Here is a 27,346-nt window from a genome sequence, read left to right on the forward strand (position 1 = left end):
AAGCGCTTAGAACAGCGCCCTGCACACAGAAAGTACTCAATAAATACATTGACTGACTGAGCAATCCAGTGCTCCCCCCCCCCACCCAGTTGGGCAAGTCATTTAACTTCTCTGTGCCTCGGTTACCTCATCTGTAAAACGGGGGTTAAGACCGTGAGCCCCACGTGGGACGGCTGTGTCCGACCTGATTACCTCGTATCTACCCCAGAGAAGCAGCGTGGCTCAGTGGAAAGAGCCCGGGCTTTGGAGTCAGAGGTCATGGGTTCAAATCCCGGCTCTGCCACTTAGCTGTGCGACTTTGGGCCAGTCACTTCACTTCTCCGGGCCTCAGTTCCCTCATCTGTAAAATGGGGATGAAGACTGTGAGCCCCCTGTGGGACAACCTGATCACCTTGTCACCTCCCCAGCGCTTAGAACAGTGCTTTGCACTTAGTAAGCGCTTAATAAATGCCATTATTATTATTATTATTTAGAACAGTGCTGGACACCTAGTAAGCGCTTAACAAATACCATTATTAATAATAATAATTATTATTATTATTCACTTCACTTCTGTATCTAGCTTCAAGCATGGCTACTCCCTCCCCCCGATAGCTTAGTCTACTGGCTTCCCTACCACACTGTCCGTTCTTCAAGGGTAGAGAAGCAGTGTGGCTTAGTGGAAAGAGCATGGGCTTTGGAGTCAGAGGTCATGGGTTCAAATCCCGGCTCCGCCAACTGTCAGCTGTGTGACTTTGGGCAAGTCACTTCAGTTCTCTGTGCCTCAGTTACCTCATCTGTAAAATTGGGATTAAAACTGCGAGCCCCCCGTGGGACAACCTGATCACCTTGTAACCTCTCCGGCGCTTAGAACAGTGCTTTGCACATAGTAAGCGCTTAACAAATGCCATCATTATTATTATTCTACTAACACTACCATACTCTCCCGAGTGCTTAGTACAGTGTGCTGCCTAAAAGAAATGCTCAATAAATACCGGTGGATGGGCACAGCCCTGGCCCACAAAGCCCCGCCTCAGACCCCAGAGATGTAATTTATTTCTATTAATGACCGTCTCGCCCTTTGGACTGTAAGCTCATTGTGGGCGGGGAATGTGTCTGTTGTTATAGGGTTCTCTCCTAAACGTTTAGTACAGGGCTCTGCACACAGTAAGTGCTCAGTAAATACTGTTGAATGAATGAATGAAAGATGTGTAGGCAGGGTGGGATATTGCTGGAACTGTTTAAATGATGGTGGCCCAGGCTGAGGAGGAAACTGCCTCTAATAATAATAATAATACTATATGCAAAGCACTGTTCTAAGCGCTGGGGAGGATACAAGGTGATCAGGTTGTCCCACGGGGGGGCTCACAGTCTTCATCCCCATTTTACAGATGAGGTAACTGAGGCACAGAGGAGTTAAGTGACTTGCCCAAAGTCACAGCTGGCAGTTGGCGGAGTCGGGATAATACGCAGTGACAGACTGGGATCCATGGAGGGTCTGTGCGTGTGTCGTTCCCCCCCCCCCCCCCCCCGAGCCCCTCTTCCTGCAAGCGTTGGGGGGCTGTCGACCCTTGGAGAAGGGAGATGGGGGGAGGTCGGAGAGGAGGCGTCCTGAGGCCAGGGTGGCATCACTGCCCAGCATCCCTGGCCGAGTCCTGGCTCAGGGTCTCCCCGGCAACGCTCAGGGGTGGTTTCTTGACCTGCTTGAGGTGGGGAGGGGCGTGCAGAGGGATTGGGGGCCCCCTCGGCCCCTCCGAAGTCTCAGCCCGTGGTCTCCATCCGGCCTCTCTCTCTGCCTTTCCAACTTTTGATTTCCCCGTCTCTGATGTCTCTGTCTCACTCAGGAGTCCGTGGGTTTGGGGATGCGTGGAAGGGGGGCTACCCCTGGGTGTGTACTCTGTCTCCGCAGTCACGTCTTGGACCAGTTTGAACCGTTCTCGCTCCCCCTTCTCCCAATTCCCACTGAGCTTGGCCATCAGCCGGACCGGCCTCGGTCCCCTCGTCTGAGGCGGCGGCAAGGAGGGGAGCGGGTGCCTGCCGGCGGCCCCAGCAGTAACCCAGGGTCTCCCCGAGGCCTCACTTGTCAGCTGTGTGACGTTGGGCAAGTCACTTCACTTCTCTGGGCCTCAGTTCCCTCATCTGTAAAATGGGGATGAAGACTGTGAGCCCCTCGTGGGACAACCTGATTACCTTGTACCTACCCCAGCGCTTAGAACAGTGCTTTGCACATAGTAAGCGCTTAACAAATACCAACATTATTATTATTATTATTTCCTCGCCTGCCTCAGCGTGGCCGTCGGGGTCCGCGTCCCCCATCTCAAGCCCAGAAGCGGTCCCGACGGCCAACTCTGTGTTGGTACCCCGGGGACGAATAATAATAATAATAATTATGGCATTTATTAAGCGCTTACTATGTGCAAAGCACTATTCTAAGCGCTGGGGAGGTTACAGGGTGATCAGGTTGTCCCACGGGGGGGGCTCACAGTCTTCATCCCCATTTTCCAGATGAGGTCACGGAGGCCCAGAGAATAATAATAATAATGATGGCATTTGGTAAGTTCTTACTATGTGCCAAGCACTGTTCTAAGCGCTGGGGAGGTTACAAGGTGATCAGGTTGGCCCACGGGGGGCTCACAGTCATCACCCCCGTTTTACAGATGAGGGAACTGAGGCACAGAGAAGTGAAGTGACTCGCCTAAAGTCACACGGCTGACAGTTGGCAGAGCCGGGATTTCATTCATTCATTCATTCATTCATTCATTCAATCATATTTATTGCCCGCTTACTACGTGCAGGGAAGTACAAGTCGGCCCATAATAATAATAATGATGATGGCATTCGTTAAGTGCCCACTATGTGCCAAGCACTGTTCCAAGCACTGGGGAGGATACAAGGTGATCAGGTTGGCCCACGGGGGGCTCACAGTCTTCACTCCCGTTTTACAGATGAGGGAACTGAGACACAGAGAAGTGAAGTGACTCGCCTAAAGTCACACGGCTGACAATTGGCAGAGCCGGGATTTCATTCATTCATTCATATTTATTGCACGCTTATTACGTGCAGAGCACTGTACTAAGCGCTTAGGAAGTACAAGTTGGCCCATAATAATAATAATATAATGATGGCATTCGTTAAGCGCTCACTATGTGCAAAGCACCGTTCCAAGCGCTGGGGGGGATACAAGGTGATCAGGTTGGCCCACGGGGGGCTCCCAGTCTTCATCCCCATTTTCCAGATGAGGGAACTGAGGCCCAGAGAAGTGAAGTGACTTGCCCAGAGTCACCCAGCTGACAATTGGAGGAGCCGGGATTTGGACCCACGACGTCCGACTCCAAAGCCCGGGCTCTTTCCACTGAGCCATGCTGGGTTTGGTGTGGGCCTGGGTAGCCGGGCCCCCGAGAGCTGGGGGCGCCTGCTGACCGTCTCCCCCGCCCCGGGCCGTGCTTCGGGAGCCCGCGGTGACGGCTGTCTTTGTCTTCCAGCCCTCCAGCCCGATGGACCAGATGGGCAAGATGCGTCCCCAGCCCTACGGCGGCGGGAGCAACCCGTATTCCCAGCAGCCGCCGCAGCCGGGGCCCCCCCAGGCCGGGGCCCAGCAGGGACACGGCTACCCCGGTCAGCCCTACGGCTCCCAGCCGCCCCAGCGCTACCCGATGACCATGCAGGGGCGGGCCCAGAGCGCCATGGGCGGCCTCTCGTACGCCCAGCAGGTAGCCAACCCACCGTCCCTCGCCTCGGGGGTGGGCGGGGGGCGGCGGTGGGCGCGGTGGGCGGCGACGGGGGGCCTGACGTTGCGCCCGCTGTCCCGCGCAGCTGCAGCCGTACACCCAGCAGGGCCCCAGCGGGTACGGCCAGCAAGGCCAGGCGCCCTACTACAACCAGCAGAGCCCGCAGCCGTATTCGCAGCCGCCGCCGCCGCAGTCGGCCCAACCGTACCAGCCGCCGCCCCAGCAGTCCCCGTCCCCGTACCCGCCGCCGCAGGCCGCGGCACAGCAACACCCTCCGCAGGGCCAGCCCTCCTACTCGCAACCGCCGCCGCAGCAGCAGCAGCAGCAGCAGGCCCAGTCCCCCTACCAACAGCCGCAGCAGGCGGCCGCCACGGCGCTGGCACAACAGTCCGGGTACCAGGCGGCACAGGCGCAGCCACCCCAGCCATCTGCCTACTCCCAGCAGCGCTTCCCTCCTCCGCAGGTAGGCCTCCCCCCGTTCCGACTGCCCCCGAAACCCCATTTTGACTCCGGGGAAAAAGCTGCCCACCGGCTTGATCGGACGGGTAATAATAATAATAGTAATAACGATGGCGTTAGTTAAGCGCTGGGGGGGATACAAGGTGATCAGGTTGTCCCACGGGGGGCTGACGGTTTTAATCCCCATTTGACAGATGAGGGAACTGAGGCCCAGAGGCCCAAAGTCACACAGCTGACAAGTGGCGGAGCCAGGACTAGAACTCGTGACCGTTGGCTCCCAAGTCCGGGCTCTTTCCACTGAGTCACTCGGCATCTCCGGGTAGCCCCTTGGGCTGCGGAGCGGGGGTGGCCGGGAGCAGGAAGAGTGCGGCAGGAGCCCCAGACGCTGTGCCCGTATATATTACCTGTATATATGTATATGTGTTTGTACACATTTTTTTACTCTATTTATTTATTTAATTTATTTGTACATATCTATTCTATTTATTTTATTTTGTTAGTATGTTTGGTTTTGTTCTCTGTCTCCCCCTTTTAGACTGTGAGCCCACTCTTGGGTAGGGACTGTCTCTATATGTTGCCAATTTGTACTTCCCAAGCGCTTAGTACAGTGCTCTGCACATAGTAAGCGCTCAATAAATATGATTGATGATGATGATGATGCCCGTCGGTGGGGCCCGGTCCGGGGCGACAGGAGCCGGATCGGATGTGCCCACTGTTGCCCGGCCTCTGACGTCGCTCCTCCTCCCGGTGATGCCCCTGCGCCCTCCGGTCCTTCCCACACACGTGGCCCCTTGGCCAGGCCAACTCATCAGCTTTGCACATAGTAAGCGCTTAATAAATGCCATTATTATTATTATTATTATCAGTCACCCTCCTGTCGTGGTCTTTCAGGAGCTGTCTCAGGACTCCTTTGGCTCCCAGGCGTCCTCCGCCCCTTCCATGGCTTCCAGTAAAGGAGGGCAAGACGACATGAGCCTCAGTCTCCAGTCGAGACCCTCCAGCCTGCCGGTGAGTGGGGGGCCGCCGTTGAGGGGGGGCGGGGGGGCGTCCAAAGGGGTGCCGTCAGAACTGGACGTGCCCTGAGAGGTTTCGTGATGGGGGCTGGGGAGCGGTGGCTTCCCCGCCCCGGGTGGCTTTTTATAGAGTGGCTTCCAGGCTGGGGGCAGGGCCCCCCTCGGGTCTACTTTGCCAGTCTTCTAATATAATTATATCCTCTAAAGCTCTTACTGTGGGCCAAGCATTGTGTTAAGGGAGCCCTGGGGTAATAATAATAATAATAATAATGATGATGGCATTACTTATTATGCCTCAATCATGCCATCATAGTGATGGCATTTATTAAGCGCTTACTATGTGCAAAGCACTGTTCTAAGCGCTGGGGGGATACAAGGTGATGAGGTTGTCCCACTTGGGGCTCACAGTCTTCTTAATCCCCATTCTACAGATGAGGGAAGTGAGGCACAGAAAAGTCAAGCGACTTGCCCCAAGTCACCCAGCTAACAAGTGGCGGGGGCGGGATCTGAACCCATGACTTCCGACTCCAAAGCCCGGGCTCTTTCCCACTGTACAAACATATATACGATTGCTGTGGGGAGGGGAAGGAGGAAGGATTATTATTGCTAATCCCCATTTTACAGATGAGGTAGCTGAGGCTCAGAGAAGTGAAGTGACTTGGCCAAAGGCACACAGCTGACTATTGTACTTCGTGCCGCCAGCCTGCTATTGAGATTCACGCCTTCCTTGGTGGCGGGAACTAATGCTTCATTTCCTTCAGAGGTCCCTGGCTTCCCTTTTCCCCTCCGGTTTGCTGCTTTGAGGGGTTCTGGAGCCCACCCGCTGCTGGGGGCTACTAGTCACACCTCCGTGGCCCTCGCTTGCATGACAATGGAGGGTCTCTCTGGTCTCCTGGTCTTCCAGTGAGCTCTTTCCCCTGGGAATTCCCAGCCTCTGGATAGGTGGGAGCCGGCCTTTGCTGAGGGGACGGGAAGCGGGGAAGAATATTGCAGTCAATCAATTGTATTTAGCCTTTTAGACCGTGAGCCCACTGTTGGGTAGGGACCGTCTCTATATGTTGCCAACTTGGACTTCCCAAGCGCTTAGTACAGTGCTCTGCACACAGTAAGCGCTCAATAAATACGATTGATTGATTTACTGAGGGTTTACTGTGTGCAGAGCACTGTCATCATCATCATCACCAATCGTATTTATTGAGCGCTTACTATGTGCAGAGCACTGTACTAAGCGCTTGGGAAGTACAAATTGGCAACATCTAGAGACAGTCCCTACTCAACAGTGGGCTCACAGTCGAAAAGGGGGAGACAGAGAACAAAACCAAACATACTAACAAAATAAAATAAATAGAATAGATATGTACAAGTAAAATAAATAAATAAATAGAGTAATAAATATGTACAAACATATACATATATCCAGCGCTTGGGAGAGGACGGCACAACAACGTAACAGACATTCTAATAATGATGGGATTTGTTAAGCGCTTACTATGTGCAAAGCACTGTTCTAAGCGCCGGGGAGGACACAAGGTGATCAGATTGTCCCACGTGGGGTTCACAGTCTTCATCCCCATTTTACAGATGAGGTAACTGAGGCACAGAGAAGTTAGGTGACTTGCCCAAAGTCACACAGCTGACCATTGGCGGAGCTGGGATTTGAACCCATGACCTCTGACTCCCAAGCCCGGGCTCTTTCCATTGAGCCACGCTGCTTCTCCCAACGGACACTCTAGACTGTGAGCCCACTGTTGGGTAGGGACCGTCTCTATATGTTGCCAACTTGTGCTTCCCAAGCGCTTAGTACAGTGCTCTGCACACAGTAAGCGCTCAATAAATACGATTGATCTTGCCTGCCCACAGCGAGTGTACAGCCTAAAGCAGTGTGGCTCAGTAGAAAGAGCCCAGGCTTGAGAGTCAGAGGTCATGGGTTCTAATCCCGGCTCCGCCACTTGTCAGCTGTGTGACTTTGGGCAGGTCACTTAGCTTTTCTGGGCCTCAGTTCCCTCCTCTGTAAAATGGGGATTAAGACTATGAGCCCCATGTGGGACAACCTGATTACCTTGTATCTCCCCCCAGCGCTTAACAACTACCAACAATATTATTATTATTATTACCATTATGCGCTTACTATGTGCCAATTGCCGTTCTAAGCGCTGGGGTAGATACAAAGTAATCAGGTTGTCCCTCGTGGGGCTCCCAGTCTTGATCCCCATTTTACAGAGGAGGGAACTGAGGCACAGAGAAGGGAAGGGACTTGCCCAAAGTCACACAGCTGACAAGTAGCGGGTCGGGATTAGAACCCACGTCCTCTGACTCGCAAGCCCGGCCTCTTTCCACCAAGCCACGCTGCTTGTTCTACTGACATCATCATCATCATCATCATCAATCGTATTTATTGAGCGCTTACTATGTGCAGAGCACTGTACTAAGTGCTTGGGAAATACAAATTGGCAACACATAGAGACAGTCCCTACCCAACAGTGGGTTCACCAAGCGCTTAATACAGTGCTCTGCATGCAGCAAGTGCTCAAAAAATACGATTGAGCAAATGAATAAGGGCTTGGGAGTCAGAGGATGTGGGTTCTGATCCCACTCTGCCACTTGTCTGCTGTGTGGCCTTGTGTAAACCACTTAACTTCTCTGGGCCTCAGTTACCTCATCTGGAAAACGGGGGTGAAGACCGTGAGCCCCACGTGGGACAACCTGATCACCTTGCATCCTCCCCAGCGCTTATAAGGGTGTGTGTGGCACATAGTAAGCGCGTAACAAATACCAAAATTATTATTATTATAAAGGAGAGATTCAGATGTTAATATCATCATCATCAATCGTATTTATTGAGCGCTTACTGTGTGCAGAGCACTGTACTAAGCACTTGGGAAGTACAAGTTGGCAACATCTAGAGACAGTCCCTACCCAATAGTGGGCTCACAGTTAATATAAGTAAATTATGGATATAGATGTAAGTGGCGGGACCAGAGTGAGTAAAGGGAGCAAGTCCGGGTGATGTAGAAGGGAGAGGGAGAAAGGGAAATGAGGAGTTAATCAGGGAAGGCCTCTGGGAGGAGATGCACACTAAGGCTTTGAAGCGGGGGAGAGGAATTGTCTGTTGGCTGTGAAAAGGGAGGGCGTTCCGGGCCAGAGGCAGGACGTGGGCAAGAAGTCTGTGGCGAGATAGAAGAGATGGAGGTACATTGAGTAGGTTGGCATTAGAGGAGTGAAGTGTGTAGTCCTTGTAATGCAATGAGCTCACAGTTTTAATCCCCATTTTACAGATGAGGGATTCTTCAATGTTATTTATTAAGCACTTACTATAAGCCAGACACTGTACTAAGCATTGGGTAGTTACAAATTATTCTGGTTGGACACAGTCCTTGTAATGCAAAGAGCTCCCAGTTTTAATCCCCATTTTACAGATGAGGGATTCTTAAATGTTATTTATTAAGCACTGAGCATTGGGTAGTTACAAATTATTCTGGTTGGACACAGTCCTTGTAATGCAAAGAGCTCCCAGTTTTAATCCCCATTTTACAGATGAGGGATTCTTAAATGTTATTTATTAAGCACTTACTATAAGCCAGACACTGTACTGAGCATTGGGTAGTTACAAATTATCCTGGTTGGACAGGCCTTGTAATGCAAAGAGCTCACAGTTTTAATCCCCATTTTACAGATGAGGGATTCTTAAATGTTATTTATCAAGCACTTACTATAAGCCAGACACTGTACTGAGCATTGGGTAGTTACAAATTATTCTGGTTGGACACAGTCCTTGTAATGCAAAGAGCTCCCAGTTTTAATCCCCATTTTACAGATGAGGGATTCTTCAATGTTATTTATTAAGCACTTACTATAAGCCAGACACTGTACCAAGCACTGGGTAGTTACAAATTATGCTGGTTGGACACAGACCTTGTAATGCAAAGAGCTCCCGGTTTTAATCCCCATTTTACAGATGAGGGGTTCTTAAATGTTATTTATTAAGCACTTACTTAAGCACAGTCTTTTAGACTGTGAGCCCACTGTTGGGTAGGGACTGTCTCTATGTGTTGCCAATTTGTACTTCCCAAGCGCTTAGTACAGTGCTCTGCACATAGTAAGCGCTCAATAAATACGATTGATTGATTGATTGGTTGGACACAGTCCTTGTAATGCAGAGCTCACAGTTTTAATCCCCATTTTACAGATGAGGGGTTCTTAAATGTTATTTATTAAGCACTTACTATAAGACAGACACTGTACTAAGCATTGGGTAGTTACAAATTATTCTGGTTGGACACAGTCCTTGTAATGCAAAGAGCTCACAGTTTTAATCCCCTTACTATAAGCCAGACACTGTACTGAGCATTGGGTAGTTACAAATTATTCTGGTTGGACACAGTCCTTGTAATGCAAAGAGCTCACAGTTTTAATCCCCATTTTACAGATGAGGGATTCTTAAATGTTATTTATTAAGCACTTAACTATAAGCCAGACACTGTACTGAGCATTGGGTAGTTACAAATTATTCTGGTTGGACAGACCTTGTAATGCATAGAGCTCACAAAAGTAACGACGTGAGACCGGAGAGGGCAAGGGGATTGAGCCGCTTTAAAGCCGACGGCGAGGAGTTTCTGGTTTGATGCGGAGGTGGGTGAGCAACCACCGGAGGTTCTTGGGGAGTGGGGAGACACAGACTGAACGCTTTTCATCATCATCATCATCATCAATCGTATTTATTGAGCGCTTACTATGTGCAGAGCACTGTACTAAGCGCTTGGGAAGTACAAATTGGCAACATATAGAGACAGTCCCTACCCAACAGTGGGCTCACAGTCTAAAAGGGGGAGACAGAGAACAAAACCAAACATACTAACAAAATAAAATATATAGAATAGATATGTACAAATAAAATAAATAAATGAATAAATAGAGTAAAAAATATGTACAAACATATATACAGGTGCTGTGGGGAAGGGAAGGAGGTAAGATGGGGGGGATGGAGAGGGGGATGAGGGGGAGAGGAAGGAAGGGGCTTAGTCTGGGAAGGCCTCCTGGAGGAGGTGAGCTCTCAGCAGGGCCTTGAAGGGAGGAAGAGAGCTAGCTTGGCGGATGGGCAGAGGGATTGGGGGCATTCCAGGCCTGGGGGATGATGGTGATCGCTTTTTGTAGAAAAGCGATCCAGGCAGCAGAATGAAGCGTGGACGGGAATGGGAAGAGACGGGAGGTCAGCGGGGAGGCTGGATAGGGTAAATTCCTGGATTAACACGGTAGCGGTTTGGAGAGGAGGGCGGCTTCCGAGAAACCGCGGGGGTATCCTGTGTCGGTCGGTTCGGCTGGGAAAAGCTGGCCTGGACGCGGATCCCTTCTGCTGGGCCCAGTCTCTGGCGCTGCCCCTCCCTCCGAAAAGGGGTAAGGTCCCTGAGGGCGAGGGCCGTCCTTCTAGGTTCTCTCTCAAGCGCTTAGGACGGTGCCCTGCCCACGCCGGGCACTCGGTAAATGCGATCGCCGGTTGGGCACGGGGATCCCAGATGCGGTGACCGGGGTGTTCCCGTTGAGTCAGCGCGCGGGGGCTTGGACGCGGAGCAGGTCAGCTGGTTACTCCCCCAATAAGCGCTCAATAAATACGATTGATGATGACTGAGGGCCAAACGAGAGGACGTGGGTTTACACTGAAAAGCAGGAGAGGTTTTCGGTCGGACACAAGGAAGAATTTCCAGTAATCGGAGCGATAGTGTTTATTGAGTGCCGGGGTACGACAGAAGGGATTCAGATTGAATGCTGTCTGTGGCGCACAAGGGGCTCGTAGTCTAATCGAGACACCGTTTTATCCCCTTTTAGGCGGGGAGAGTGAGGCGTCTGTGTTCCCCGGGGAACTTTAAGGATTTGGTCGGTTTGTCGTTCTCTTGGAGGCAGGGGTTGGACCAGTTGGCCTCCGGTCCCCAAACGTTAACCGAGAGGCCTTTGGGCGAGGAGGGAGGCCGAGCGGCCGCTCTGGGCGCCTGGCGAATGGCCCACAATGGCGTGGGGTGCAGAACGCTGAGGCTCCTGCCCCTGGCACAGTGCTTGCCCTTTCAGGGTTGTGTCCCCGGGCCCTTCAACTGGAGTTATCGGGGCAGGGGGGCTTGGAAAACCACCCGGCTCCAGCCCTCCCCCAGATAGCATGGCAGAAGGTCGTCGGTTTTAGTCCCGGCTCCACCACCTGTCTGCTGTGTGACTCTGGGCAAGTCACCTCACTTCTCTGGGCCTCAGTTCCCTCGTCTATAAAATGGGGATCGAAACTGGAACTGTGTCCGACCCGATTTGCTTGCATCTCCCTCAGCACCTAGTTCAGTTCCTTGCACATAGTAAGCACTTAACAAGTACCATGATCACTATTAGCAGCGTGGCTCAGTGGAGAAGAGCCCGGGCTTTGGAGTCAGAGGTCATGGGTTCAAACCCCAGCTCCGCCAATTGTCAGCTGTGTGACTTTGGGCAAGTCACTTCACTTCTCTGGGCCTCAGTTCTCTCATCTGTAAAATGGGGATGAAGACTGTGAGCCCCCCGTGGGACAACCTGATCACCCTGTAACCTCCCCAGTGCTTAGAACAGTGCTTTGCACATAGTAAGCGCTTAATAAATGCCATTATTACTATTACTATTACTTCTCTGGGCCTCAGTGACCTCATCTGTAAAATGGGGATTGAGACTGTGAGCCCCACGTGGGACAATCTGATCACCTTGTAACCTCCCCAGTGCTTAGAACAGTGCTTTGCACATAGTAAGCGCTTAATAAATGCCATCATTATATTATTATTATATTATTAGCATTGCCTGATTTGAGTTGCACTCTCCACCCCGCCTGCCGGAGGAGGTGGGCCACCCAAGGGAGTGCCGGGTACCGTTCTAAGATCTGGGGTAGATACAGGCTAATCCTGTCCCGCATTAGGCTCACATCCTTAATACCCATTTTACAGGTGAAGTAACAGAGATAAAGAGAAAGGAGGTGACTTGCCCAAGGTCACAGAGCAGATAAGTGGTGGAGCTGGGATTAGAACCCAGGTCCTTCTGACTGACTCTCTGTCCACTGGGGAATATTTCTTCTCCCCGTCTGAGTCGTCAGTGGCGTGGTTAGATGCCCGTGAGGGCCCCGCAGGAGGTGCCCACTGTCCTGAGGTGGGGTTTTGGGGTGCAGGGTGATGGCCCCCTCCTTCCCTCCACTGTTGGCTTGGCCGCAGATTGTGGGCATTGCGGGTAATCAATCAATCAGTCGTATTTATTGAGCGCTTACTATGTGCAAGAGCACTGTACTAAGCGCTTGGGAAGTCCAAGTTGGCAACATCTAGAGACGGTCCCTACCCATCAATGGGCTCACAGTCTAGAAGGTAACCAGTGAGGTCCTGGGAGCCGGACAGATTGGGCATTTGGCAGTAGACTAATCGGGCCCTCTGGGGAGCAGGTTGCCATTTGAGTTGGGGAACGAGCCACTCCCACCGGGCCTGCCACCCGTGGTGTGTATGGGGGGGTATTTGTTATGCACTAATAATATGCAATAATGATGTTTTTTGTTAAGCACTTACTATTCATTCAGTCGTATTTATTGAGCGCTTACTGTGTGCAGGGCGCTGGACTAAGCGCTTGGGAAGTACAAGTTGGCAACATAGTTGGCACATACTATGTGCAAAGCACTTTTCTAAGCGCTGGGGAGGTTGAAAGGTGATCAGGTTGTCCCACCGGGGGCTCACAGTTTTAATCCCCGTTTTCCAGATGAGGTAACTAAGGCCCAGAGAAGTGAAGTGACTTGCCCAAAGTCACACAGTGGACAGTTGGCGGAGCTGGGATTTGAACCCGTGACCTCTTATTCCAAAGCCCGGGCTCTTTCCACTGGGCCACGCTGTGTCTAATTAGGGTATTTAAGTGCTTACTATATGCCAAGCCCCGTTCAAAGCAGTGGAGTGAACACAAGCTAATGGAGTTGGCTTGATCCCCCATGGGGCTCCAGTCTTAATGCCCATTTTCCGGATGAGGGAACTGAGGCCCAGAGAAGTGAAGCGACTCGCCCAAGGCCACCCAGCAGACAGGAGGCGAAGGGGGAATCCATGGGACAACCTGATCACCTTGTATCCCCCCCAGTGCTTAGAGCAGTGCTTTGCACGTAGTAAGCACTTAATAAATGCCATCATTATTATTATTCATTCATTCATCCAATCGTACTTATCGAGCGCTTACTGTGTGCAGAGCACTGTACTAAGCGCTTGGGAAGTACAAGTTGGCAACATATAGAGCCGGTCCCTACCCAGCAGCGGGCTCACAGTCTAGAAGGGGGAGACAGACAATGAAACAAAACATATTCATTCATTCATTCAATCGTATTTATTGAGCGCTTACTGTGTGCAGAGCACTGTACTAAGTGCTTGGGGAGCCCAAGTTGGCAACATCTAGAGCTGGTCCCTACCCAACAGTGGGCTCACAGTCTAGAAGGGGGGATGTTAACAAAATAAAATAGAATAGTAAGTATGTACATGTAATATGTATTATGACTGTGAGCCCACTGTTGGGTAGGGACCGTCTCTATATGTTGCCAACTTGTACTTCCCAAGCGCTTAGTCCAGTGCTGTGCACACAGAGAGGCAGCGTGGCTCAGTGGAAAAAGAATGGGCTTTGGAGTCAGAGGTCATGGGTTCCAGTCCCGGCTCCTCCAATTGCCAGCTGTGTGACCTTGGGCGAGTCACTTCACTTCTCGGAGCCTCAGTTACCTCATTTGTAAAATGGGGATGATGACTGTGAGCCCCACGCGGGACAACCTGATCACCTTGTATCCCCCCCCAGCGCTTAGAACAGTGCTTTGCACATAGGGCTTAACAAATGCCACCATTATTATTATTAGTAGTAGTAGTAGTAAGCATTTGATCAATCTTGTCTGGTCTCCCCATCCTCTCCCCCAAAGGTTGGTTTGGGGTGAGGTGGGTGGGGGTTGTGAGGGATGCCGACTTCTGAGGGAGGTGTGTGGGGTTTTTTGGTTTATTTGTATTTTTAAGAGAAAAAATTGGATCCTTGTCATTGCACCCAGAATAAATTATTGAACTGAGCCTGCCCTCTCTTCCTCCCTTCGGGGCCCTACTGAGAGCTCACCTCCTCCAGGAGGCCTTCCCACACCGAGCCCCCTCCTTCCTCTCCCCCTCCTCCCCCTCTCCATCCCCCATCTTACCTCCTTCCCTTCCCCACAGCACCTGTATATATGTATATACGTTTGTACATACTTATTACTCTATTTTACTTGTACCTATCTATTCTATTTATTTTATTTTGTTAATATGTTTGGTTTTGTCCTCCGTCCCCCGCTTCTAGCCTGTGAGCCCACTGTTGGGTAGGGACCGGCTCTAGGTGTTGCCAACTTGGACTTCCCAAGCGCTTAGTCCAGGGCTCTGCACACAGTAAGCGCTCAATAAATACGATCGATTGATAGTAAGCGCTCAATAAATACGATTGATTGAGCGAATTAGAAGCCATGACTTTGGGCCGGGCCATGTCGCCTCACGGCCTCGTCAGTTCTCCCGCGCTCCTCAGGCGGCGAGCTTCCCTTCCCGCCCCGCCCCACCGCGCCCCCAGCGGCCGGCGGCGGGATGGCCCCGGCCGGAAGCCTCGCGCTGCTGGGGCTGGGCGTGGCCTCCCCTCCTCCAGCCCAGTGCGCATGCTCCCCCTCGCTCCCCCGCTTCCCCCTCCCCGTAGGCCCGACCGGCCGGCCAATCGGCGTCCGCCGAGCGGGTCACGTGGGCGCTCCGAGGCCCGAAGCCGCTCGGGTTCTGTCGGAGGAAGTCGGGCCGAGGATTGGCTTATGCTCGTTCCGGGGCCCGCTTCCTGTTTCTATTCTAGTCGCTGGCTGCTGGGCCTCAGTTTCCTGCCTCTGTGCGTCTGTGTCCGTTTTACCCATCTTGCCGACTTCCTAAGCGCTTAGTACAGTGCTCTGCACACAGTAAGCGCTCAGTAAATGCGATTGATCAATTGATTGATCTTCCTCCCCATGCCACTTTTGGTTTCCCCTGGAACAACCCCCGTTTCCAGAGTGTTTCCAGGGAAGGAGACCCTGGGGGAGAAACCCTATAATAATAATAATAATGATGGCATTTGTTAAGCGCTTACTATGTGCAAAGCACTGTTCTAAGCGCTGGGGGGGATACAGTGTGATCAAATCGTCCCACGGGGGGCCTCACAGTCTTCATCCCCATTTTTACAGATGAGGGAACTGAGGCTCAGAGAAGTGAAGTGACTTGCCCAAGGTCACACGGCAGACCTGTGGCGGAGCCGGGATTCGAACCCACGGCCTCTGACTCCAAAGCCCGGGCTCTTCCCACTGAGCCACGCTGCTTCTCTGATTGAATGAATGAAACCCTATCTTTCATTCATTCAATCGTATTTAGTGAGCGCTTACTGTGTGTAGAGCACTGTACTATCAATCAGTCAATCGTATTTATTGAGCACTTACTGTGTGCAGAGCACTGTATTAAGCGCTTGGGAAGTATAAGTTGGCAACGTATAGAGACAGTCCCTACCCAGCAGTGGGCTCACAGTCTAAAAGGGGGAGACGGAGAACAAAACCAAACATACTAACAAAATAAAATAAATAGAATAGATATGTACAGGTAAAATAAATAAATAGGGTAATAAATGTGTACAAACATATATACAGGTGCTGTGGGGAAGGGAAGGAGGTAAGATGGGGGGGTGGAGAGGGGGACGAGGGGAAGTACAAGTTGGCAACATATAGAGACAGTCCCTACCCAACGGTGGGCTCACAGTCTAGAAGGGGGAGACAGAGAAAGAGAACAAAGCATATCTTGTCACCTTGTAATCTCCTCAGCATTTAGAACAGTGCTTTGCACATAGTAAGCGCTTTATAAGTGCCATTATTGTTATTATTATTATTAGAGTGGCCTTGGGGCACTGGCAAGGTGCCTTCTCCCTTGCCCGTGAGGGACGGGGAGCAAAATGGAGCCGCCCACCAGAGGCCTAGTGGCTCATTGTTTAATCAGGAAATTGCAAGAGAGCCTTCGTCAGGCCTGCACAACCAGAGCTCCCCCTCGCCTTGCCCTCCTGGAACAGAAACCGCTTTTTTGTCCCAGGGAGAGATGGGGGGCTTGGGGATCTCTTTCCCAAGGATCCCCCGTTTGGAAGACCTCTTCTCTTCTCCAACACCGTCCCTTCCGCCGTTTGTACCGAGCATACCGGCCAGCGTGGCTCAGTGGAAAGAGCCCGGGCTTTCGAGTCAGAAGTCTTGGGTTCAAACCCCGGCTCTGCCAGTTGTCAGCCGTGTGACTTTGGACAAGCCGCTTCACTTCTCTGTGCCTCAGTTACCTCAACTGTAAAATGGGGATTAAGACTGGGAGCCCCCCGTGGGACAACCTGATCACCTTGTAACCTCCCCAGCACTTAGAACGGTGCTTTGCACATAGTAAGTGCTTAATAAATGCCATTATTATTATTACTATATCAAGATAGGGTTTCTCCCCCAGGGTCTCCTTCCCTGGGGGGCCGGGCTATGGAAACGCCAGGAGAGTGGGGATCTCAGTCCAGGAAGGACACGCGTTGGGTGACCCGCTAGGACTGCTGGGGGTGGTCATCTTGGAGGTACTGGGGGATGTTTGTGGGTGAAACTGCTGCAGTGAGGTGGGCCCCTGCAAACCGAGGTCCCCTTGGAAGGGCAGCCGATTCCCCCCCGCTGTGACCCCAGATGTGTCAGCCTTCGGCCTGGGCAGCGACTTGCTGGGAAACCGAGGCCGCCCTCCCGGGGCCGATCACACCCCTGCCAGGATGCAGGTGATTAATTCCTGATTCTCTTTAATCGGGACTTTATTCAGGAAGGAAGAGCTCTCTTCAAGGGGCTGTTGAGCTTCCTGAAACGGGGAGAGGTGGCTTTGCTAGTAATTGACCGTTCTGGCAACCTCTGACCTCCGGGGCTAGTGATAGGCTGCATCAGAGTGTGGAATGGGCCAGGTTGCCATGGAGATGCCTTTTTTTTTCCTTCTTCCTCCTCCCCTCGCGTTCATGCTTCCACTCCCTCCTGAAAGCTGGAGAGAACGGGAAACGTTTCCCTGTGGCTTGGCTTCCCCGTTGATAGCCTGGGTTCCCATATTTAGCCTTTGGACCTGACGGCCCCCCCTGCCGCCCCCTCCCCTGGATGTGTGGCCAGGCTGGGGTTTGGGAAGGGCATGAAGAAGCTGGCATCCCTGCCCTCTCGGGAAGCCCAAAGGTGCCTGCCCAGGGGATGCCAACTTCAGCTCCCCCAAATGAGGGCAGGCGGGACCCCGCTTCCCCAGGGTTCAGGTACAGAGACGGCACTAATGCATTTCACGAAAATCGGGACGGATTTTTGGTTGGCTCCCAAATGGGACCACAAGCCCCAGGCCGTCCCGGGTGACCCGTCGGCCACCCTCACCGGGCCGAGGGAAGCTCTGTCTGCCTCTGCAGGAGCCCCGTGCGAGCAGAGTGTTGGTTTTCGTTTGGGAGCAACAGGGATCAGGGGTCAGGCTGATGCAGGGAGAGCCAGGCCAAGCAAGGGCTGTATTGCGACAGGCCTGACCCTGGAGAAGAATGCTGGGGAGGTTTGGGGGCTCCTCAGCTCCCTCCCCCCCAACACACACACACATTTTGATGGAGGGAAACTGAGCTAAGGGATGGCCCCTTTCAAACTGGAGGGCTCTTCGACGGGCTCCCACCTACCCCCTTCTGTGCCCTCCCCAGTCTGGCACGGTGGAACGTGGCCACTTCCTGCCGGGCCCTGGGACCGTCCACGTCCCAGAAATATTCTCCGTGCTATCTCTGGCCCAGCCCTGACCTAGTTTGGCTATCCCAGGCCTGGAAATTGTGTTAGGCTCTGCCCTCTGAGCCGCTGGGCCCTTGGGCTTGTGGGGGGGAGGTGAGGTGGCAGGGCGAGATGACCCCCGTGGGCAACCTGCGGGCGCTCTGAAGGTGCCGGTGAGGACCTGGGGTGGGTGGGTGGGTGTCCCCGAGGGGTCAAACTGCAGGGGCTCTTGGACAGAGGTGACCCGGGATCCATCGGCCAGGGGTTCCTGGGGATGGGGCTTTTCCACGGCCATCGTCCATCTCCGGCGCCACCCGGCTCGTGGCTTTTGGTGTCAGGGAGGGATGGAGGGGAGTAGGAGGGAGGGGGACGGTGAGCAGACGTGCCAGATGTGATTAAGGCCCGGGCAGAGAGAGCCGGGCTGTGGGAGTGGAGTATCGACCTGAAAAATCAATGGGCGAGGAGCCGCAGAGCTGTCTGTGTCTTGGGCTCCCGGAGCGGGGTTGGAGGGGTCCCTAACTAGACCTCCTCCCCTTCCTCTTCCTCCTCCTCGTCCTTCAGGCGGGTCCCTTTCTGCCGAGGTGGGTTATTAGTATGGCGCTGCATCTGGGACTCCGAATTGGAGCAAAATATCTCCTGGGCCCCGACGCTCCGCCTCCCGCCGGCCTCCTCCCTCCCGACTCTGCCTCTCGAGCAGGTAGTTCCTAACCCCGTCACGGGCACGTGCGCCGCCCCCAAATCCCGTGCCTGCTCTCGGGGAGAGGAGAGGACAGGGATTGGCAGGCCTTGTTAATCATAGTAGCAATCATTTGGGCGTTTAAGTGCTTACTACGTGCCAGACACTGAACTAAATGCCCTGGGGGAGATAGAAGATCCTCGGGTCCCCCACGGAGCTCGTGTCGCTGGGATCTGGAGTCCCCCAGTGCCCAGTTCCCGCTGGGCCATCAACACCAGGGCCATCTGGTCTCTCCATCATCGGCCCTTTGTCCTCAGGGCACGGAGGGGGGAGCGATCGGGTGGATGGTGGACTCCACTTTCTAGTGTCTGCGGGGCCGCCGAAAGTTCTGCTCTTGTCTCCCGAGAGCCCCATGAGGGCAGGGACTGTTTTCCCCTTGATTGTTTTGTCTCTAGCCCGATGCGAAGTCCGAGCGCTGGGCACGTACCGTTCATTCAGTCGTATTTATTGAGCGCTTAATATGTGCAGAGCACTGCTAGGGTTTTTTCCTGAAGCAAACCAGAGGGGAGCCGGGCTGTAGGCCACCCTCTCTCTGCGCTGTAACCCAGGAAATCTTACCGGGGGAGGAGGGCTCGGGAAAGGGCCGGTCGAAGGTCCAGGAGGGGCATTTGAGTCAGCGGGAGGTGTGAGTGGAAGGGGACAGGGAAGCGGGGATCGGGGGCCCCTTTAGAAACTTCAGTCCTACGGGATGGGGTCGCGGGGTGCTTTGGCTCTGTTCCCTTCTCACCCCTGGTTAGACCAGCCAGGGAGGCGGTTGAGGAGGAGCCCGTGAGCTCATTATTGGACGCCCAGGTCAGCTCAGACCTGGGGATGCCCGCCACGGGGACGCAGGGTCGACTGGGCTGGGATGCGCCTGGGGGCCTTGGCCCTCGCCAGATGGACGAGCACCGTCGGGCTGAGGGTGGGGGAGGGTGTGTGCCAGAGTCTCTCCAGGGTAGCTCAGCCTGCTCCGTCTTCCAAGCGTCCATGCAGCGGTGGTCGTGACCTGCCCCAATCCCTGTTGTCCTCCCACCCGGGACTGCTTTTGTCTTTGTTCGAGCCCCAGGGCCATCCTTGGGGTGGTGTCTATCCTCCCGTGCTGCCCATAAGGCCCCTTGGCTGGGGGCGGAGGGGGTCCGGGCGTCTGGTCTCCCCGCTGTAGGAACCCAGGAAGGGTCCGAACGACCGCTCTCTCCTGATTCGGAACTGTCCCTTTCCGGACAGTGTCCGCCATCCAGACTGTAATCTCGTCGTGGGCGGGGAACGTGCCTGTTCATTGTTCTGTCGTAGTCTCCCAAGCGCTTAGTACAGTGCCCTGCGCACAGTAAGCTTTATTTTATTTTATTTTGTTAGTATGTTTGGTTTTGTTCTCCGTCTCCCCCTTTTAGACTGTGAGCCCACTGTTGGGTAGGGACTGTCTCTATATGTTGCCAATTTGTACTTCCCAAGCGCTTAGTACAGTGCTCTGCACATAGTAAGCGCTCAATAAATACGATTGATGATGATGATGATAAGTACGGTTGAATGAGTGAGTGAAGCGAGACGGGGCGGGAGAGAGAGAGGGCACGTGGCGGGCGGGGCCTGGCGGATCCCGCGACGCTCCCGGCCTGCGGCGGTCACTCCGTGGCACACCGGGAGTCTCCTCCGGCCAGCTCCCCCCGGGCCTCGTTCGGGGGGTCGGGGGGTCCCCCGGCTCCGACGTGGTTTCGTCGCGGCGCTCGGGGGAAGACGTCGGCGCGTCCCCTCCCGTGGGCCGGGCCGGGCAGCCTATCGCAGCTGGAACGGCTGCCGCCCGGGAGTCCCCCTGGGCTCCCGCTATCGGGTCACATCCCGAAATAACACTGGGCAGTATTTCAAGGGAAGAGACGGAGGCTTTGGGGCTGCAGCCAGCCTGGGGTGTGAGATTCTGTGTGTGAAACAGTTGGATCGGCTCCAGCCGGTTTGATCTGCGTGGCAGATGAGCAGTAAAATGCACAAGAACACATTGAGAACACGTGAGGAAGCCCGCCGCGGCCTCCGCTTCCCCCTCCTTCTCCCCCCCAGCCCTTTCCCTGCCGGTGCAGCCCGCAGGGGTCCCTTCCCTGCGGCCGGCCGGCCGGGGGTCCTCCCGGCTCCGGGTCCCCGGGAAGCAGGACCGACTCTGTGCCCACCTCTCCTCCGCCCCTGGAGCCCCCCACCGTGCCCGGTGCCCAGTGGGCATCACAAACCACGGATGGGCCCGAGCGGGCGTTAGAGTTCGCTCCTGGCACGGCCTGGCGCCCCGAGGGCAGGTGAAGTTGGGGGTCCCTCGAGGGGCCGAGGGGGACGTCGATGGATCGGTCGGTGGTCCTCTCTGAGCGCCTCGAGTCGAGACGCCGTACTGAGCACTCGGGAGGGCGTTTTCCTGCCTTCCCGCAGCTTTCGGTCCAACGGAAGACGCAGGCGCTTAAGTCACAGTAACGGGAGCACGAGGCAGGACAGGGTTCGAAAAGGGCGGGATAAAAACGTGTCCGGGAATCCGAGAAACGGAATAGAAGGCACGGGGGCCGAGGCGTCGGCTTAGAAGCGCGTCGGGGAGGGCTTCCTAGAGGAGGTGGGGTTTCCGGAAGCTTTGGAGAAAGGGAGAGCGGAGGTCTGGCATGGGGAGGGAGATCCGGGCCTGGGGAACGGCGGGAGCGAGGGGCCGGAGGCGGGAGGGCCTGGAAAGTGAGCTTGGGAAGGAGCAAACGGTGCCAGTTGAGGATGGAGGGTGAAAAGAGCCTGCTTTTGATCGAGGGCTTCCCGTGTGCAGAGCGCTGTCCTAGGCGCTTGGAAGAGCACCGTACCGCAGAGCCGGGAGACGCATTCCCTCCCCACAAGGCGTTTACCGTCTAGCCGGGGTGACGGACGCCACGGTAGATTAGAGCTCGGAGGGCGAAGCGGAGGATCTGAGATGCGTTCAGTTGTATTTATTGAGCTCTTACAGTGTGCTGAACACTGTGCTATGCGCTTGGAAAGTACAATTCAGCAGCAACTAGAGACAATCCCTGCCCGCAACGTGTAGAAGTCTGAGATCCTTCGGCGGTATTTGTGGAGCGCTTACTACGTGCGGGGGCACTGTAGTAAGCGCTTGGATGTGGACAGCAGTTCTTAGAGAAGCAGCGTGGCTCAGTGGAAAGAGCCTGGGCTTTGGAGTCAGAGGTCATGGGTTCAAATCTCGGCTCCGCCACGTGTCAGCTGTGTGACTTTGGGCAAGTCACTTTACTTCTCTGGGCCTCAGTTCCCTCATCTGTAAAATGGGGATTGAGACTGTGAGCCCCCCGCGGGACGACCTGATCGCCTTGTACCCTCCCCAGCGCTTAGAACAGTGCTTTGCACATAGTAAGCGCTTAATAAATGCCATCATCATTATTATTATTATTATTATTATTCTGCGGGAGTGGTCTCAAAGCACGTAGGGGACAGCCGAGGTCCGATGTAGGGGACAGCCGAGGTCCGATGTGATGATGAGGGAATCCGGGGTGGGGAGGTGCGCTTAATACAGTGCTCTGCACACAGTAAGCGCTCAATAAATACGATTGAGTGAATGAGGTGAGCTCAGAAGTTGGAGCTCCCAGCTCCACCAGTTGCCATCCGTGTGACTTTGGGCAAGTCACTTCACTTCTCTGGGCCTCGGTTACCTCATCTGTAAAATGGGGATTAAGACTGGGAGCCCCCCCCCCGTGGGACAACCTGATCATCTTGTAACCTCCCCCAGCGCTTAGAACAGTGCTTTGTGCATAGTAAGCGCTTAATAAATGCCATTATTATTATTATTATTATTATTATTATTATTAGAAGGGCTCTGGGGCTGGGGAAAGCCTTGGTCTGGGTGGCACGGAGGGCAGGGGCAAGAAGGTGGAGATGGGTGAGAGCTCGTTGAGGGCCGAGAACGTGTCTGTTTCTTGTTGTACTTTCCCAAGTGTTTAGTACAGTGGTAAGCGCTCAATAAATACGGTTCAACGAATGAGACAGGGAAAAGACCCAGTAGGGTGAAGAGAGGCAATGTGAAACCTGGGGAGAACTTAGTAGAAATCATCATCATCATCAATCGTATTTATTGAGCGCTTACTATGTGCAGAGCACTGTACTAAGCGCTTGGGAAGTACAAATTGGCAACATATAGAGACAGTCCCTACCCAACAGTGGGCTCACAGTCTAAAAGGGGGAGACAGAGAACAAAACCAAACATACGAACAAAATAAAATAAATAGAATAGATATGTACAAGTTAAATAAATAAATAAATAAACAAATGAATAAATAAAGAAAGAAATGGCACAAGATTGGGCGTCAGGATCTGGGACTTTGGGCAAGGCGCTTCACTTCTGTACCTCAGTTTCCTTCTCTGTGCATTGAGGACGAAGTGCCTTAGTCTGCATTCCCTTTAGGCTGCGAGCCTCAAAATAATAATAATATGATGGCATTCATTAAGTGCTTACTATGTGCAAAGCACTGTACTAGTACTGTAAGCACTGTAAGAGGAGCGTCGTGGCTCAGTGGAAAGAGCCCGGGCTTTGGAGTCAGAGGTCATGGGTTGGAATCCCGACTCCGCCACGTGTCTGCTGTGTGACTTTGGACAAGTCACTTAACTTCTCGGAGCCTCAATTACCTCATCTGTAAAATGGGGGTGATGACTGTGAGCCCCATGCGGGACAACCTCATCACCTTGTATCCCCCCAGCGCTTAGAACAGTGCTTTGCACATAGTAAGCGCTTAATAAATGCCATCATTATTATTATTACTAAGCATTGGGGAAGTTACAAGGTGATCAGGTCATCCCACGGCCGGGGGGGGGGGGCCTCACAGTCTTAATCCTCATTTTTACAGATGAGGTAACTGAGGCACAGAGAAGTGAAGTGACTTGCCCGAAGTCACAGCCGACAACTGGCGGAGCCGGGATTTGAACCCATGACCTCTGACTCCAAAGCCCGGGCTCTTTCCACTGAGCCACGCTGCTTCTACATGTGGGACGGGGACTTTCCGGCTTGATTATCTGCTCCACCGCTTGTCTGCCATGCGACCTTGAGCAAGTCACTTCACTTCTCCGGGCCTCAGTTACCTCATCTGTAAAATGGGGATTAAGACCGTGAACGCGACGCGAGACAGGGATTGTGTCCAACCTGATTTGCTTGTATCCACTCCAGCGCTTAGTACAGTGCCTGGCACATACCATGCAAGCAACAAATACCACTATTGTTATCGTTCTTATAGCCTTGCATCTTCCTCGGTGCTTAGAGAAGCAGCGTGGCTCAGTGGAAAGAGCCCGGGCTTGGGCTTTAGAGGTCATCAATCAATTAATCAATCAATCGTATTGAGCACTTACTGTGTGCAGAGCACTGTAAGTGCTTGGGAAGTCCAGGTTGGCAACGTATAGAGACGGTCCCTACCCAACAGTGGGCTCACAGTCTAGAAGGGGGAGACAGAAAACAAAACAAAACATATCAACAAAATAAAATAAATAGAATAGATATGTACAAGTAAAATAAATAAATAGAGTAATAAATCTGTACAAACATATATACATATATACAGGTGCTGTGGGGAAGGGAAGGAAGTAAGGTGGGGGGGATGGAGAGGGAGAGGATTAGAAGGTCATGGGTTCTAATCCCGGCTCTGCCACTTGTCAGCCGTGTGACTTCGGGCAAGTCACTTCACTTCTCTGGGCCTCGGTTACCTCATCTGTAAAATGGGGATTAAAACTGTGAGCCCCATGTGGGACAACCTGATCACCTTGTATCCCCCCCCAGCGCTTAGAACAGTGCTTTGCACATGGTAAGTGCTTAATAAATGCCATTAGTAGTAGTAGTAGTAGTAGTAGTAAAGTGCCTAGTAGCGTAAGCACATAATAGATGCCTCTATTATTATTATTTATTATTGTCATTGTAATTTTGCATCTTCCCCAGTGCCTGGCACAGAGAACGTTTGCCCCACCATTGTTGTCTTTGTTTTATTCTGACGGTCGGCGTCGGTTGGTGGGCGAGGGGGCGGTGGCATGGCCAACCCGGGTGTCGTCCCCCGCAGGACCTGTCCGGCTCCCTGGACGACCTGGCCATGGGGACGGAGGGGGCCCTGAGCCCCGGCGTGAGCACCTCGGGCATCTCCAGCAGTCAGGGGGAGCAGAGCAACCCGGCGCAGTCCCCGTTCTCCCCTCACACCTCGCCCCACCTGCCCGGGATCCGCGGGCCCTCGCCCTCCCCCGTGGGCTCCCCCGCCAGCGTCGCCCAGCCTCGCTCAGGACCCCTCTCGCCGGCCGCGGTGCCAGGTACGGGCGGAGGGTGGGCGCGGGCCCGGGAGGGGGCGGGGGGCCAGCCCCGGGGGGCCGCCCGCCCCCTGACCGGCCGGCCGGCCCCCCTCCCTGCGCCACAGGCAGCCAGATGCCCCCCCGCCCGCCCAGCGGCCAGTCCGACGGCATCATGCATTCGGCCGTGAGCCAGCCGACCATCTCCCAGGACCGAGGTGAGGGGCCGGGCCCGCGGGGCTGCGGGAGGGGACGGGACCCCATCATCATCATCATCATCATCAATCGTATTTATTGAGCGCTTACTATGTGCAGAGCACTGTACTAAGCGCTTGGGAAGTACAAATTGGCAACATACAGAGACAGTCCCTACCCAACAGTGGGCTCACAGTCTGAAAGGGGGAGACAGAACAAAACCAAACATACTAACAAAATAAAATAGATAGAATAGATATGCACAAGTAAAATAAATAGAGTAATAGATAAGTACAAACATATATACATATATACAGGTGCTGTGGGGAAGGGAAGGAGGTAAGATGGGGGTGGAGAGGGGCACGGGGGGGAGAGGAAGGAAGGGGCTCAGTGTGGGAAGGCCTCCTGGAGGAGGTGAGCTCTCAGCAGGGCCTTGAAGGGAGGAAGAGAGCTAGCTTGGCGGAGGGGCAGAGGGAGGGCATTCCAGGCCCGGGGCATGACGTGGGCTGGGGGTCGATGGCGGGACAGGTGAGAACGAGGTACGGTGAGGAGATTAGCGGCGGAGGAGCGGAGGGTGCGGGCTGGGCTGGAGAAGGACAGAAGGGAGGTGAGGTAGGAGGGGGCGAGGGGATGGATGGACAGCCTGGAAGCCCAGGGCGAGGAGTTTCTGCCTGATGCGCAGATTGACTGGTAGCCACTGGAGATTTTTGAGCGGTGGGGGGCCGCCGTGGGGGGCTCCGAGAGGAACGGCCCGTCCATCTGTCTGTCCGTCTGCCCTCACAGGTTACATGCAGAGGAACCCCCAGATCCCCCAGTACGGCTCGCCCCAGGCCGGCTCCGCCTTATCCCCGCGCCAGTCTTCGGCCGGGCAGATGCACACCGCCATGGGGTCCTATCAGCAGAACTCCGTGGGGGGCTACGGACCCCAGGGCGGCGGTGGCCAGTACGGGCCGCAAGGTGAGCGTGCCGGGCGGAGGCGGCGGGGGTCCCCTTGGGAGGTGGAGACCGGCCCACCGATTCCTCCAGAACGTGGATCGGACCCGGGCCCTTCCTTCCTGCGGGTGGGCCCCCGGCCCCAGCACGGCGGGGCCGTCTGGGCTGTAGGGGCTCCTCGCGCCCCCGTCGTGGGCTGGCCCCGAGCCCCGGCGACGCCGGGCAGCGGACCCGTGCTGCTCCCTTTCACTCGCCCGGGGCTCCTGGGAGTCGGGAAGCGCATCCGTGAATCTTCTTCCTCTTCCTCCTGCCCCCCTATCCCCCCCCCACCAGGAGGCTACCCCAGACAGCCAAACTACAGTGCCATGCCCAACGCCAACTACGCGAGCGCAGGAATGGGGGGCGGCCTGAACCCCATGGGGGCCGGGAGCCAGATGCACGGGCAGGCGGCGGTGGTGCCCCCCTACAGCGGGATGGCCCCCGGGAGGATGGGCCACGCCGCCATGGGCAGCCGGCCCTACGGCCCCAACATGGCCAACATGGCCAACCTGCCGCCTCAGGTCGGGACCGGGATGTGCCCCCCGCCGGGGGGCCTGAACCGGAAAGCACAAGACGCCGCCGCGGCCGCCGCCGCAGCCATGCACGCCGCTGCCAACTCCATCCCCAACCGGTGAGGGCCCGGCCCGGAGGGGTGAGGGTGGGACGGACCGGCCACGGCGGCTCCCGAGGGAGGGTCTGCGGCGACCCTTGAGGCCGGGCCCCGTCCGGGGGTGGGGGCTCCCGGCCTCAGGGGCTTCCCAAGCAGAGGGTCACCGGGGATTTGACTTCTCCTTGCCGGGTGAGGAGGAACGGAGCGGAGAGGGATGCGGGGAGGGGGAGGCGGTGCGCTCGGCGAGATTCTGGCCCGGCGTCCGAACTGGCAGCCGGGTCCCCCCCTCCCGGCCCTCCCCGCGGCTACAAGGGGTGCAGAACCTGAGAATCTGCGCCAGGGGTGCGAGCCGTCGCCTCGTTGCTGGGGCTCGCGGATCCGCGGGGGTCCCTTTGCGGGGAGAGGCGGGAAGGGCCGACATCCGGAGCGGGGCCGCGGGGCCGTTCCCCCGGCCCTCACCGCGTGTCTCTGCGCTCTGTCTCCCCGCAGGCCCCCGGGCTACCCCAACATGAACCAGGGGGGCATGATGGCCTCGGGGCCTCCTTACGGGCAAGGCATCAACAGCATGGCCGGCATGATCAACCCGCAGGCCGCCCCCTACCCCATGGGCGGGAACATGGCCAACAATTCAGGTAAGCCGATGCTCTCGGCGGGGGCCGGGTGGGCGGCGGGGGCCGAGCG

At 54.8% G+C, this 27,346-nt stretch overlaps 1 protein-coding gene across 1 annotated transcript in view; it reads left to right on the plus strand.

Moving 5' to 3' along the window:
• ARID1A (AT-rich interaction domain 1A) overlaps positions 1 to 27,346 on the plus strand; it is a 62,086-nt gene that overhangs the window by 26,700 nt on the left and 8,040 nt on the right. The window contains 8 exon segments of the mRNA XM_038758069.1: positions 3,462 to 3,689; positions 3,793 to 4,170; positions 5,058 to 5,174; positions 24,672 to 24,912; positions 25,017 to 25,106; positions 25,867 to 26,040; positions 26,350 to 26,686; positions 27,155 to 27,297. Of these exon segments, the coding sequence (XP_038613997.1) occupies positions 3,462 to 3,689; positions 3,793 to 4,170; positions 5,058 to 5,174; positions 24,672 to 24,912; positions 25,017 to 25,106; positions 25,867 to 26,040; positions 26,350 to 26,686; positions 27,155 to 27,297 (1,708 nt within the window).

Source organism: Tachyglossus aculeatus, chromosome 16, assembly GCF_015852505.1.
Source record: "Tachyglossus aculeatus isolate mTacAcu1 chromosome 16, mTacAcu1.pri, whole genome shotgun sequence".
NCBI lineage: Eukaryota > Metazoa > Chordata > Mammalia > Monotremata > Tachyglossidae > Tachyglossus > Tachyglossus aculeatus.